This window comes from Rhincodon typus, chromosome 17, assembly GCF_021869965.1.
Source record: "Rhincodon typus isolate 14 chromosome 17, sRhiTyp1.1, whole genome shotgun sequence".
Taxonomy (NCBI): Eukaryota; Metazoa; Chordata; class Chondrichthyes; order Orectolobiformes; family Rhincodontidae; genus Rhincodon; species Rhincodon typus.
The window spans coordinates 8,418,207-8,433,006 of NC_063348.1; the positions used below are offsets into that span (position 1 = coordinate 8,418,207).

Sequence of the window (14,800 nt, forward strand, 5' to 3'; positions counted from 1 at the left end):
CTGAGCTTTTCCAGCAACTTTGTTTTTGTTCCTGATTTACAGCATCCGCAGTTCTTTTTGGTTTTTAGTTAGAAGTTTCCTCCAGTTACATTTTTGGGACTTTTAGTATTCCTCTTCAAAGTTAAGCAAATCTGGATTCTTTTCATTTGCTCCAACTTTGCAGCAACGTACTCTCCGGTATTTTACAATGCAGAGAGCTCCAAGGTACGACTGCTTTAACTGGCCTGAAGCCAAATCCGTCCCAGCGTCTCGGTCTGTAATCTTGCTAACATGCTGCATGACCTTCAGAAAGTGTTGCCTTGTTGTGACTGCCATGCTTTGTAGCAGAAATCGTAGCTGTGCGCGTCTGTTTTCTTTTAACCTGCTTTCTCAGTCCATCCAAAACATTCCTGCAGAATGAATGGACACAGTGAGGCTGCCACATTGGCACTAACATGCCTCCAAGCAGAAGCAGAAGTGCCCACCCCCCTACCAGACTAGAATAACCCTAAATACGGCACTGAGGTATCAGGGCACTGCTTCAAGAAGCAATGCCAGTGAGAGTTCACAACTTACCCAGTACCACTCCAGTCCAAAGCATAATTGTTGCCGAACTCAGGATATTTGTTATAGACACAGAGCAGTGTTATTTTACCTTTGAGGTAATTTGATCTATTGCTGGCAAAAGGTACTCTTCTAACAGTATGATACCAAATACTGCTGTTCCTATTACCACAATTAACAATTAAGGTGGTTATGGTCACATTACATAAAGAGAATGAGAGACACACATAGACACACAGAAACACAGAGGCAGAGAGAGGCACAAGAACAAGAGAGAAAGAGAGAATGATGAACGTTAGAAGGAGAAACAATGAAAGTGAAGTTACAGAGAGGTTGGTAGAGATTTAACTGGCTGGAAAGAAGGGGAGACTATACGACTACAGTCACAAACTTAAGAGATGAGTATTTGGCAGGGGTGTAGATTAGACGCAGTGTTGTGGTTGTGGGGTAAAAGACTGGAGCAAAGGAGTAACTGCAAAGTTACAATTATACATTAAGGAGCAGAGGAATCAATGGGGAATACTTACATGTAAAAAGAGAGGATTGGTGGTATGTAGTTATAGCCTAGACACAAGGGATTGGTGGGGGTAGAGCTAAAGACTTGAGGGGCTATAATTACTGATTAGAGAATTGGTTGGGAGGTGGTGAAGTGCACTTACAAGCTAAGTAAGGAGCACTGATGCAGAGATAGTAGGAACTGCAGATGCTGGAGAATCTGAGATAACAAGGTGTAGAGCTGGATGAACACAGCAGGCCAAGCAGCATCAGAGGAGCAGGAAGGCTGACGTTTTGGGCCTAGACCCTTCATCAGAAATGGGGGAGGGGAAGGGGGTTCTGAAATAAATAGGGAGAGAGGGGGAGGCGGATAGAAGATGGATAGAGGAGAAGATAGGTGGAGAGGCTGATAGGTTTGCAAATTGGCACAGCAGGACCACGAGATAACATGCAAATTTAATTACAAGTTAATTAGTGTGAATGCAAGTTTGATTAATGGCTCTGGCATCATAGCCATGAACAACAAAAACACAACATGTGAAATATGAAGGGCTTTTTATTAACCATTTTCAATACTGATTCAATAATTCTTCTAATGACTTCTAAAGAGAGGCAAAAAATAAATACCAAAATAAATTTAATGCTATTCCAAGGTGGTTCATTCAGACCTTCGATAAGTTTAGACAAAAATACATACTTGTACTTTGGACTTTGCTGCAGTGCACTTGACAGGTTCCCATATAATCACCAACAGGCTCGAGGACCTAACCAATTTATAAAAGGGTGGAATTAAACTTACCCGTGATGTTGGCCTTCAGTTCTTCATCAATGACTTTGATTGCCTGCATCATCTTGGGGATTCCATTCTGCTTGACCAGCTCCTGTTTGTTCGTGGTGTTGTTATAGATCAAGTTGCGCATTGCTGCTGTGGCACTCCGTTGCACTTCCAATGCATCGTGATTGAAGAGTTTCACAAGCTTAGGGATCGCCTTCAAGTTATAAGCCTAATGAAAGAGAACTATCCAATTTTAGCACTTGTAATACCAGGCTTGGTGATTACAACTCTCTAATTCAACTCTACAAACTACAGGGTCACATCGGACTCGAAATGTAAATTCTGTTTCTCTCCCTGCAGATGCTGCCGGGACTGCTGAATTTTTTTGTTTAAGCTTTGGTGATGTTTCCCCATAGATAAATAACAACAAGCAATGCTCTAACCCGCCTCTGCAGTTAACAAACACAGCTAATTTTTCTGGGTGCTCAGGTTTTTTAGCCTAGCTCTGAACATCAGATGATTAAAACCAAAGGCAGGTCACTCAGGGTCAGCAAAAGTCATAACATAAAAGTTAGGATTCCTTTAATAAAAAAAAATTTAGCTATAAAGCCAGGAACTCAGGCTCAGGAATTTAGCAAAGATAGGAATAGATAAGGGTTATTTTTCATCGTAGTATGACTTATTGGCACAGAGGTGTGGCATTTTCATTATTTTATATTACGTTTCTATACTACAATAATTATGTTCCGTAAGCTCCTTTGTTCTGAAACTTATACCAACTTGTATCTGGATGTGTCTAGCCAAGTACTTTCTCAATATACCTTTGAGGATTGGTGGGGATGTGTGAAAGTTACAAATATCCTGTTCAATTAACAAGAGATAGTGGAGTGTTACACCCAACAATAATTCATTCATATATACTGTCAATGCATCACAAGGGACTTCACAGAAGCATTGTCAAATATATCCTGACACTGAGCCTCACTGGAGATATTTGGGAAGATAATTAAAAGCTTGGTCAGAGAGGTAGGTTTAAGAGGAGTATCTTTAAAGGAGCAAGGTGAAGTGCAGAGGTTCAGACACAAACTCCAAAGTTTAAGGCCTTGGCAGCTGATGACTTATAGTGGAGCCATTTAGAAAGAAACGAAGCTACTCAGGAGGTTCAAATAGCACCCAAGCAGCTAACAGATCGACATAAAGCAATATGCGACAGAATATCTACAGCAATACTGAAAATGTAAAAGAATTTGAGGAAAAAGAGTGACGGGTCGCAGGAACTTAAAATAAGGAAAATACTCAAAAGCATTCCACCAATTCTGCCTTTCCCACCACCCCCCTTCCACAGTCACCAACTCTTACATGCTCTTTAGCACCCGCATCATGGTAGCATTCATGTTGGATGTATCCAGCTCCGATCACTTGATTGTTCACGTCAGAAGAATCCAGAAGGTTGACGGCGGTCGGCAGATCCAAATTGTCAGATCTAGAGAGAACAATATTGAGTTCAGATTTCTCAGCACGTCTGCATCAGCCTCAAACAAGGAGCCACGGGCTAAATTTTGTGAGCTCGTGCTTGAGCTGTGTAGAATGGGATACTGGACATCGATGATCTTGGAAGACTTTCAACTTGTTAAAAAAAGTGGATGGGAAAATTCCGTGAGATACAATGATAGTGTACGTTTCCAAGCAGCAAATTTCAAACATTCCGTACTTTACAAAGTACTTACAATAACGCTGAAGAAACCTGACTGGAAAGGAACATTATTTATTGTAGGATACCAAAACAGAACCACTACTTGTGGCGTACAAAGGCTAGTCCCAGCCTGGGACTGATGCAGACCCATCCCCTGGGGCTGTTTTACATATATTTTCTAACCACCCTGTTCAGCCATGTTATTTACACACCTATGGAGTAATTTGAAAATTGAACCCAAGTCTCCTGTCCAGGAGGTAGGGACGCTACCACTGCACCACAAGAACCAATACAGTGTGACAAGAGCAGAAAGAAAAGCCTAATGTGCATTTGAACCTGGGCCTCCCACATGGCAGGCAGGAATTCTACCACTGGACCACCAACACAACCATACCCCAACACAAAACTGAATGACTTACCCACCACAAAATCATCCACCCATGCTGCCAATTAGGAGTTTACTTGCAAAGCCCATTATGGGCAATGTGGACCATCAAAAGGGAGGGATGGACTAAAATCAAGACAGATTTGGAGAAGGAAATAAAGCACTGTCTCCCCCATGGTACCCAGCACTTGATAAAGGCATCGAGAGCCCCATTGGTGGGCACCTGGGTAAGAACATAACTGCACAAGAGGTGCAGACAGTCCACAGGTATGACTGCTTCCACGGCCTGGACCAAAGGGCTTAAGTGAAGACTTCCAGCTGGGCAGGCCATTGCTTGTTACCAAGGGAATCCACACTTACCAAGCTCCACGAAGAGATTTAGTGATTCCCCATTAAGGAGGTTACCACAATATTTAATTTGCATTCCAGACACTTTTCTTTACCCCAAGTTGCTAAGTAACGTTTGGTTCCACAGATGTTGGTAACCTTGGAATCATCAACCAAGTGTTCATCCTTCCTGTGCAAGTCCGAACGATGCCTGTTACAAAGCTATTTGTTGTGCAGAGGATCGCAGTGAAGGTAGATTCTCTCCTCCCTGAGCATTCACACAAAAGTGCTTTCTATCAGGGAGCAGGAACAGACACTGTTCTTTCACAGACTATGGGCACCGTAGCTGATTGCAGGTCTCCAAAAGACCAGTTAGCTCAGCACAAATCAATTAAATCCAGGACTGACCAGCTTTGCACACGGATCTACTGTGCAGATAAATAAGTTGTTTTATTTATGACCACTCAGTTTTAGAGAGCCATATGGCTTATCTGTCATCGTGACATCATCTGTGTGTGTGCAACAGTAGCATTGCTGTAACTCAAAGAAGATTTTACAAAGTAGATGGCAACACTGTTTGATAGGGTTTGGAAACACATGAAATTAAGAACAATCCTTTTCTCCCCAGCAAATAACACTCTCGAAAATTCTGAATGGATTCTCCAGCATTTTACCCTTACACCCTAACCCTACCACCCTGTTCCTGTTGTCTGTTGTTAAGTAGACCTTTCACTGCAAGGCAGATACTGTCATAGTACAGAACTATATAATTTGTTCAGGTTTCTTGGCCAACCTTGTAAACAATTTGGAAAGAAGATCTCCAGATCATTTGTTCCTTCAAAAATGCTTTTTTTTTGGCTTTGTGATAAGAAATTACAAAGTTTTTTTAAAATATTTTTATGGATAAGTATCTAGGCCTGTTAAAATGAGGGAATACTTAAGAAGAATTGGAACATTCAGTGCTAAAGGTAAAACAGAGTGGCAATGGTTTCACAGCCCAACAGATCAAATATTAAATAAAAACGCTTTGAAAGGGCCACTTAAAGGAACTAAAATTCAACAAAATGCCATGCAAGCATCTCAAAAAGCAATTAAAAGCCTATTTATAGAATCTGAGAAATTCTAAATAATAGATTCCCCTCACAATTTACAAATATTATAACAATCGGGCCAACCAGAAATTTGTTCTAATGAAACAATATCAACCTCTTAAGATTAACTCTTTTTTTTTCTATCTCTCTCTCCCTTGGTTCTGTCTGACGTGCTGAGGGTTTCCAGAGTTTTTGGTATTTACTTCAAAAGCATGAGTCAACAGCCAAGACATACAGAGTGAATCGAAAACCTTGCTAATACAGCTTCGCTCAGTCTCAGACTTACCGGCTCAGCTGTGCCATTTGTAACGCATCAAGCCTCGCCGCTTCTAACTCTTGCTCTCCCAATTCTCGGACACCGACATCTGCTCTGCCCAAGCTGCGAAGGGATGGAGTGCGTATCATTTGCGAGGTTGAGTAGGAACCCGAACCTGTTCTTCCTCGAATTACTTTGTTGCTTTGCTGGACTCTTTGCAAAGTGCGCTGAGCTGGGGGTCTGATTTGTCGACGGTCAGACATCTCTTCCATCCCTTCCACTGAGTAACTAGCCATGCCCACTGAGCCACTTAAGGATCTGGGCAGGCTCGTAGTCATGCTATTCATTTGCTTAGCTGGAGATTTACTAACCATGTGGCTCATGGTGTAGCTGCTGCTGCTAAGGCCATTACGCCCATGTGAGGATGAATAGCCATTATCAACCTGATCCAAGACCAAGTTGGTCTCTCCATCATCTGCTCTTTGGTAAATGGCCTGTCCATTCATTTGTGCTGCAGACCAAGATTTCTTCCTCACAATCTCAGCATGTTTGCCAGGCAAGTGCATCGAATGTAGTGACAAGTTGTCAATGTCCTGCTGATCCATTAGTCCTTGGTTCACATGTCTGTAGGTTGCGGACTGATGAAAGGACTGTGGTCTGGAAGTCTGATGAAATGAAATGGGTCTGTAGTGAGAAACAGTCTCCTCTCTTTGCCTGAAATATTGATCTCCTGTGGTTGCCCCTTTAAAGGAGTAATCCCCCACAGCTGAACGAGAGGACCAGTTTTGACTCGTCCCCTGTTTATACACGGACGGCTTGGTAGTCTGAGGGAAAAAAAAAACAAACAATAACTCTGAAGCAATTAAGCACAGTACAATAAAAGCAAACCCTAAACAGTCAATTGTCAAATTTATTACAAATTCTCAAACCAGGAGTTTAATTTGTTCATCATCCACCCCCCTCCACTGACTTCAGCTGCTCAAAAGAAGTATTGATTCACACTGGCCTTTGGTTTTATAGTTGTTAGCAAATCTGCAGTATTGTACCCAGGAAGCAATTTACAGACAGTGAATGGTGACAGTTATTTGACTGCGGTGTGCATCACAGTACTGCCCTGTCCTATTCTCAGCCAGTGGTCCACCTGCATGGTATCAGAACCATTGGATAGCAATCATATCCCATTTGTTCCAACATAAAGACATGCTCTTTGGTTCATCAGATTTACACCAGCTAGTTCTTCATAAAATACAGTATAATCCCACCCATTCACTTGTCCTCCACATCTTTCAGTACTTCCCTTTTTCAACATGTAATTTAATTCCCGTTGTTTAAAAGCCAGAATAGTTTGAGGTAAAGGACTTACACAGAGGATGGTTTGAATCTTAAAGAAATTTTTCAAATCTCCCATCCAAAATTTGAGATTATTTCTCACATTTACCACAACCAGTGGGATCAATCTATCACAAGTCTCGACACGATTACCAGATTACTGTTTATCTTTCCCAGCTTCATTGAAAGAAGTAGTGACTTTTCACACTGTTTTCAGAAGTGTCACTTTAATCCCTGGCAAAAGCCCAATGAATTTGATTCTATATTCTTCCAATATTTAGTGGGTGAAAATCACAAGCTTTAACGCAGATTTCTGGATTGTGCCTTCTATCAAGAACCAATCTTTCCAGACAGGCTTCTGATGGTCAAGCTGCGTTTGAAAATGTTAGTTACCTGGAGTTCACAATTTCCCAATCAGTGTACTCTCAGCATTGTTCCTTGCTGGAAGTGACTAATTAAGGAACATAACCAAGTCATCAAATTCCTTGAACCCATTCCACCATTCAACTAGATCATGTTGATCTTCACTTCATTTTCTTTCAGCTTCATTTTCAACTTCTGAACATTGGTAGGTGCACAGATCTCCAACATCCATAATTGTCCTGACATCTTGGAATCCACACTATATTAAAACGCTACAATATTCTGCAATGAACCCTAACCTTTCTAAACTTGAATCTGAAAATACAAATTAAACTTCAAACATTTTTGGAGCACAAAATATGTCCTATTATGTAAATGTTTTGAATGTAGAACGTCACAGAATTGTACCCTTTGGTCCAACTTGTTCAGGCCAATCAGATATTCTACATTAATCCAGTCCCAACAGCATTTGGCCCACACCCCTCTAAACCCTTCCTATTCATGAACCCATCCACATGCTTTTTCAATGTTGTAATTGTACCAGCCTCAACCACTTACTCTGGCAGCTCATTCCACCCCCTGCATGAGAAAGTTGCCCCTTAGGTCCCTTTTAAATCTTTCCCCTCTCATCTTAAACCAATGCCCTCGAGTTTTGGACTCCCCTACCCTGGGGAAGAATCTTGGCTATTCACCCTATCTGTGCCCTTCACGGTTTTATAAACCTCTGAGAGGTTACCCTTCAGCCTCCAACACTCCAGGGAAAATAGCCCCAGCCTATTCAGCTTCTCCCTATAGCTCAAACTCTCCAACCTTGGCAACATCCTTGTAAATTTGCATTATAGAAAAATGCTATAATTCCTAAAGGCACAGCATTTTTCTAGTCTTCAAATAATTGAAGGGCAATGCTTGGAATTATTTACTCCAATGTTCTTGTTTTTATAGCCTTGGATACTTTCTGCTGCACCAAAAACCGCTCTACCCAAATGAAGAAGCAGAAATATGACTCCTGTTTCTCTCTACCTCCCCATTCCTTCCCCACAACCCCTGCAAAGGAATGTTGCACTCAAGTGGTGGCTCAGTTGTAGATCTGGTCATGTTTGACCTGTTCATGGAACCATAACAGCAGAAGCAACAACAAAACAAAAACTTCTTACAACACAGAAGGCCATATACTCACAGAGTACTTTCTGTCAGTTACAAAAGCTTGAGATTTGGAACCGTAGCTTGGCATGGTTGCCACTGGATATCTCATCATTCCAAAAGAATCTGTGGTAACACGGAGAAAGAGAAAATTTTTTATTACATTAAGAAAACATTCCTTCCCAATTTCTCATCCCTTGCCGGGCTATTGATATGATTATCCACTGAAGGAGTTTGGCACTTGGCTGAGGTAATCATTCTCCTACAAAAGCAGCTAGACACTGATGCCAATAATTTGCATGATGATCTCAATCTCCTGTTGAAAAACGTCAGCAGGAATGATCTAAAAAGCTGTAACATATCATCTGCAAATTCCCCACAGGAGATCAGCGCTCAGAAATTCTAAATATTTTCTAACGTGCCTGTTCCGAGATGTTATGACACATGCCTGGAGCAGATGGGACTTAAACCCAGGTCTCCAGACTCAGAGGTAGGAACGCTACCACTGTGCCACAACTGCTTGAACATCAGTGGACCATTCTATAACAAGGAGCATCTCAGTAGAGTTTGAGATGGTCATCATCCACATTGACATGCTTTGCAGCAAGAATCTCTGGGCAGCAATTAGAAGTACAATGTCTCACTGGTTTTCTCCTCAGCCTAGGTCTTAGCCTGACATTAGATAAATGCAACTTAAATCAGATTTCCAAACCAGAAATCTTCTTGTCTACATGTCTCAGCATTCCTGAAATCCCTTCGACACCAATTTATTGAATTTCAAAATCATTTGTTGCTTACTCAGTTATTCTGCCTTGGCATCCTCTAAAAATTAAAGTTTGCAGCACAGCAAAACAAATGTTTCCAGACATTTAATACTTTTGGGCAGTCGCTCCTGATAATTAATGCCAGGAGGTCTGTGATTAGTATTTTAGAAAGAATGTAACCACCAGATTATGGTTCAGTTACTATGTCCTTCCTAGAAAAGGTAGGTCTGGAATGGAACAAAGAAGAATCCAGGAGTGGTTACAATGAAAAGTAATTATTTACAGAATTCCGTGTCAGTCCACGTCCAACCAATATATCACAATAAGTATGTAGACCCATTAAAATTAAGTGCATGGAAATTCCCTTCTCCACTCCTGTACCTGTTCTCCTTTCCTGAACATGTCGACTCATACAAATGCACTTATGAGCTTCTGGAGACACTCAATGTGTTTGGGGTTATCACAATCGGACAGGCACTTTGTACAGGGGCCGATGACCACTCACATGTTCTACCTTGTTGAGCCAAACTTGCAACTTGTGTTTGTTTTACTTTAATAAGTTTCTCTTGTATCACATGCACAGATCTGACCTCTTTCTCTGAAACAAAACTTTGCGCCAACACATATGTGTGGCCAACTAAATGCATTGATTGACGAAAATGTTTTCTGTAACTTTGGTTTTACCATCACTGGATCTTCATTTTTATTTTCACCCCACAGAAACATCGACACAAACTCTTCATCAGTTAGTTGATTCACAATTGGTGCATCTTTGTCAACATTCATCCAGTCCTGCAAGTCTTCCTTTTCTCAAATCTCTAGTCACCTCAAGCACCTCAAGGGCTCGATTTACTTTTGGCATTATCCAGCAACCCACGAATACGCGTTTGTCTTAAGGCAGTCTGAATTCGGTGTGGTCCATCTCCTGAGCTGCACCAACACTGTTTTCACACATCAAGGCTGGCCACAGATTGCGCTATACATTCTTCACAGTGGACAGACCTAACTTTTCTAGGAAGGACATAGTAACTGAACCATAATCTGGTGGTTACATTCTTTCTAAAATACTAATTGCAGACCTCATGGCATTAATTATCAGTAGCAACTGCCCAAAAGTATTAAATGTCGGGAAACGTTTGTTTTGCTGTGCTGCAAAATGCATCTTCTTCAGAAAACAGGGAGTAAAACCACAGAGAGTGCTGGATTAAGGAGATTCAACCTGTATTGACATGTGGACAAACTAAATCTTAATTTAATAATTAGACTTGGAAATGACGGTCACATTCGAACAAAAAATGTTTTAAAAGTTGTCATAGAAACAACAAGCATGAAACTGTTGATGAGTTTGATCTAGATGAGGTCAAGCTATACCACGAGACTTACTACAGTTTGGACTTAACTCCAAACAACAGAGCTCAACATTATTTAATTTTAAAAATACATTCTGTTGTGATATTCCTGTGCAAGCTCAAAACAATTTTTTTTTTAAAAAAGTGATTACATAATGCCATTTTTTTTTCAAAGCAAACAGATCATTGGGGGAAAGGTAGCAAAAACAGTTAGATTTGCAAGAAGTATGTTTGAATTGAAATTAGAGAGCATTTAAATATAAAAAGGATTGACAGAGATGAAATTGTACATAATCTACAGTATTACACCTCAAGGAGGAAAATATCGAGCAAAATGTTTGAGAAAGAATGAAAGGTAAATTGAATAGATGGATCATTTAAGAGATGACAAGATTTCTCTTGTATTTTTCATCTAGGAATTCAATTGGGATGCAAGAATAAGGGAACAGTATCGATATTCTTGACAAATCTGAGCTTTATAGGGAATTGGGAGATGTTGAAATTGACATCACAGAGCTTTTTTTAATAACCTGAGCACAAACAGTAAGAAAATTCTATCAATATAATTTGTTTTATTCATATATGAAATATGGGTGTCACTGACAAGGATGGCATTTGTTGTCCATCCTTAGTTGTCTTTGAATCAATTGGCTTTCTAGGCCTTTTAAGAGTCAATCATGTTGCTATAGGCCAGATTTCCTTCCCCAAAGGACATTACTGAACGAGATGACTTTTCACCACAAATTGACAATGGTTACCTGGTCACTATTAGGCTAATTAGACATTAATTTGTACACACTAGAAGAAATTGAACAACAGCGAAATTTCAACATTGCAAAATACATTTTTAACATTAGAAAATCCTGAAATTTCACTTGAATCAACACTGTGGCCATGGATTTCAAAAGCTAAACATTAGGCGAAGGCAAACATTTTTTCATCGCTGGTAGAGAATGTATCTTTTGCTTCAAAGTTGCAATTCAAACTCAGCTTATAGAGAACTGTTAACACTTCCCTTCCTTTTTGAAAAGTAATGCAGATACAAACATTGTAATAAGAAAAGGAAAATAAGACAATGAAGACTATACAAGGAATTGATGTATTTGAGACAGATCTGGAAGTGCTAACTAAGGAGCTGAGAACGTTTGCAGTGAAGCCAAATTAGAATCGCTAGAGAGTTAGAAAATCTGAATGAAGCAGCTCAAAGCTCAGCAGGCATTATTCAGTAGGGAAATAATTTAAGGCTATTAAATATGGAATGTTTTTTCAAGTATTAACACCTCAGATGTTCGAGAAATGCCTTCTAATGAACTGTAATAAAATAGTTTTCAAATAATGTGGAAGAACTGGCAATGTGAAAGCTTATAGTTTAGCATTGGTTATTTGCACGCTGGTGGCACTAAATTTAATGAGAGACAGGGTAGGCAGCAAATGTGCAAGATATGATTTCCAGCCATGTTTTCGATCAGTTTAGTAAATTGGATAGGTGACTCTCCAACCATTTCATAGATACTTGTGTCTTATTTATTAGAAATAAAATGGAGATGGACATTTTATTCAGAAAGTATGTAATATTCACATCTCATCCATTTAAAATTTGAACTCGGAATATCACAGATCCACTGACATTACGACTGCTGAAAAAGATGCCACATTTAGTGGAAGCAACAAAAAAATTAGAGAACACCACCAATATTACACCATTAGTAGAATAATCCCTGATAAAATATACCCTACGAGAATGCTGTCTGAGGTAAAGGTCTAATCTCCACAAACTTAAATGTAAAATGCATAATCTTAATGAAACCACACTTTCTGATATTATTCAAGTGCTCAAGTAATTTGTTTTTGTTTCAAAAATTATTTATTATATTCTTCTCAGTATCGCCAAAATATTTTCAAGGTAACTGGAGATGCGAGTGTTGTACTACAACCGGAATAGCTCACCAGTCTATACATGAAAAAAGAAAATGGTTACATGATGAAAACTTTAGAGATTCTGACAGGAACTGAATAATGAGGTTACACAAGCAATGCATCAAAAACCATCTTTCATGAATTTTTGATTTCCATAAGAGTTTTGAAAATAATCTCTTCCCATGCTTTATACATAAATACCTCAAAAATTATAAAATTTTACGAGTTTCCAAATACATCATAAAGTTAAAGCAAAACTCAAGCGTATGGAATTTATCTGAATTCCAAAATGCTCTTGGACAAATGGCACAGTTTGCAATTTTCAAAACTGGAATGGCTTACAGAAATAGTAGGAACTGCAGATGCTGGAGAATCCGAGACAACAAGGTGCAGGGCTGGATGAACACAGCAGGCCAAGCAGCATCATAGGTTACAGAAAGTTTAATTTTGTACTGGTTGAGATTGTAAGAGGTACCTAAGATCTTTAGTGTTACCTGACAGCTAACTGGACAGAATGAAAATTTCACAGTCAGCAGCATAATCATGACGCAGTAGATATTGTTTGTTCGTAAATGAAATTATTTTAATATTTGATGTCAGTCCTAGACAATCCATAAGTTGCTCTCTGGCTAGAATGGAAAGCTTTCATTGACTAAGAAGTTCTCTTTCAGCGCTTCATTTCTGTTCATTCTTTATGTCCAAACATGCCTCACACCATAAAAGTATCATCACCCTGTATTTTGCAGCATGTAACTTCAAATGGGTTGAAACTGTCAGAAAGATCAAGGCATTTACTCCCTCTAGAGAAGAAAGGTTTAAGAGGACCTGTTATTTTCACCATTACAAAAGATTAACAAAACTGACCAAGAAAATTAGTCTATTAAATTAACAAATATAAAATGTTTGAGAGGCAGTTTCTGGGGACAGCAAACTGATGAAAAACAGTTAGAAACGTGATTGATCTACATAACTGAGGACTCGGGTTTAGCGCCTTCTAAAAAGCTCAGTTATGTTCTTCAGTATATGTAAAATAATGATGATTATACAGTATAAAAACCAAAAGAACTGCAGATGCTGCAAATCAGAGACAAAAACAGAAATTGCTAGAAAAGTTCAACAGGTCTGGCAGCATGTGTGGAGAGGTATCAGAGTTAATGTTTCGGGTCGAGTGACCCTTCCTAGGATAAGAACTATACACAGTAGTTATCATGCAAAAGTCAGAAAGCAGTTCCGATCATGTGAAAAGGAGGAAGAAAACGGAATGTAATTACCAAATGAACTCCAAACAGTGTGTCAGAGTATCTGGAACAGGCAGTTATGACCAAAAGGTTGCCAAGGAAGGGTTAAGAAGGACAACCTGGACGTGACACCTCTACTTGACAAGATGAGATCTGCCCACAATCCTGAATTTTACACGGCAGGGGCACACCCAAAGTTTCCCTGCAGTCAGGATACATATCATATACACGGTTTGAAGATTTCAGGTAAAAGAGAAAGCATTCTCATACGGTATAGCGTGTTAATATTTTGGGGGAAAAAAAAATTGATACCTCTTGTCATCAGAGATCAGGCGTTCAAATTAAAATCTCCATAACTCAGCAAGGAGACACAGCGAATGCAACTCCACCGGAGCATCAGACTTTTGTTTAAGCCTGTGACTGGAAAGGAAACAAGTTGTGGGGACGAAGATTTAAGAATGTAAAGGAGAAAGACGCTAATGCACAAGTGGGTTTTTTAACCATTTAACAAACGCACAGAAGCAAACGGGGGAGTGGGGGTTGGTTTTAAAGTGTGTGTGTTTTACCTCCACTAACAGAGCCTCCGTACACTGAACTGACCCGGCTACTGTTGCTACTACTCCGGAGCATAGTTCGGACTTGCTCCTGCACTCTCATGCTCTTCTGCTCGGCGCGGTGCTCCCTGCGGTCGAGCTGTGTGTCCGAGGGCATAGCCAAGGTAGAGACCGGGGCGTCCGTGGGCAAGGCGGACTTGAGGAAATAACTCTCCTGCGTCACGTTCATCTTCACCACTTACTCCTTCTTCTTCCCCCTCGGTGTATGTGTGTGTGTGTGTATGTCCGATCAGTCCATGCAATCCGAAAGTTAGACCCTGACCCACCACCCCTGCCGCAGACTTACTCTCACACTGCCACCCTGCAGCTCTCCTTGGGGCGAGGCCAAGGTGACATCAGGGAAAAGAAAAAAAAAGAGGCTGGATGGAGAAAGCCCCACCTTCCTCAGGTGAGTCACTCCAAGCCGCCAGGCTGTCTTTTTTTTTAAAAAAGCACTTTACATGCCAGGTTGGTGTCGCTGCAAAGATCAGTATCTTATTGCCCATCCCTTGGACTGGGTGGTTTGCTAGACGTTTGTGAGG

The 14,800-nt window shown here is 40.2% G+C and overlaps 1 protein-coding gene across 1 annotated transcript in view; it reads right to left on the reverse strand.

Moving 5' to 3' along the window:
• LOC109923458 (plakophilin-3) overlaps positions 1-14,597 on the reverse strand; it is a 36,609-nt gene extending 22,012 nt beyond the window's left edge. Inside the window, exons 1-5 of the mRNA XM_048607290.1 lie at positions 14,232-14,597; positions 8,435-8,523; positions 5,596-6,389; positions 3,173-3,296; positions 1,838-2,042 (exon numbers count right to left, since the gene is read on the reverse strand). Coding sequence (XP_048463247.1) covers positions 1,838-2,042; positions 3,173-3,296; positions 5,596-6,389; positions 8,435-8,523; positions 14,232-14,448 — 1,429 coding nt within the window. The 5' untranslated portion in view covers positions 14,449-14,597. The remainder of the gene's footprint in view (positions 1-1,837; positions 2,043-3,172; positions 3,297-5,595; positions 6,390-8,434; positions 8,524-14,231) is intronic.
• Positions 14,598-14,800: the final 203 nt, after the last annotated feature.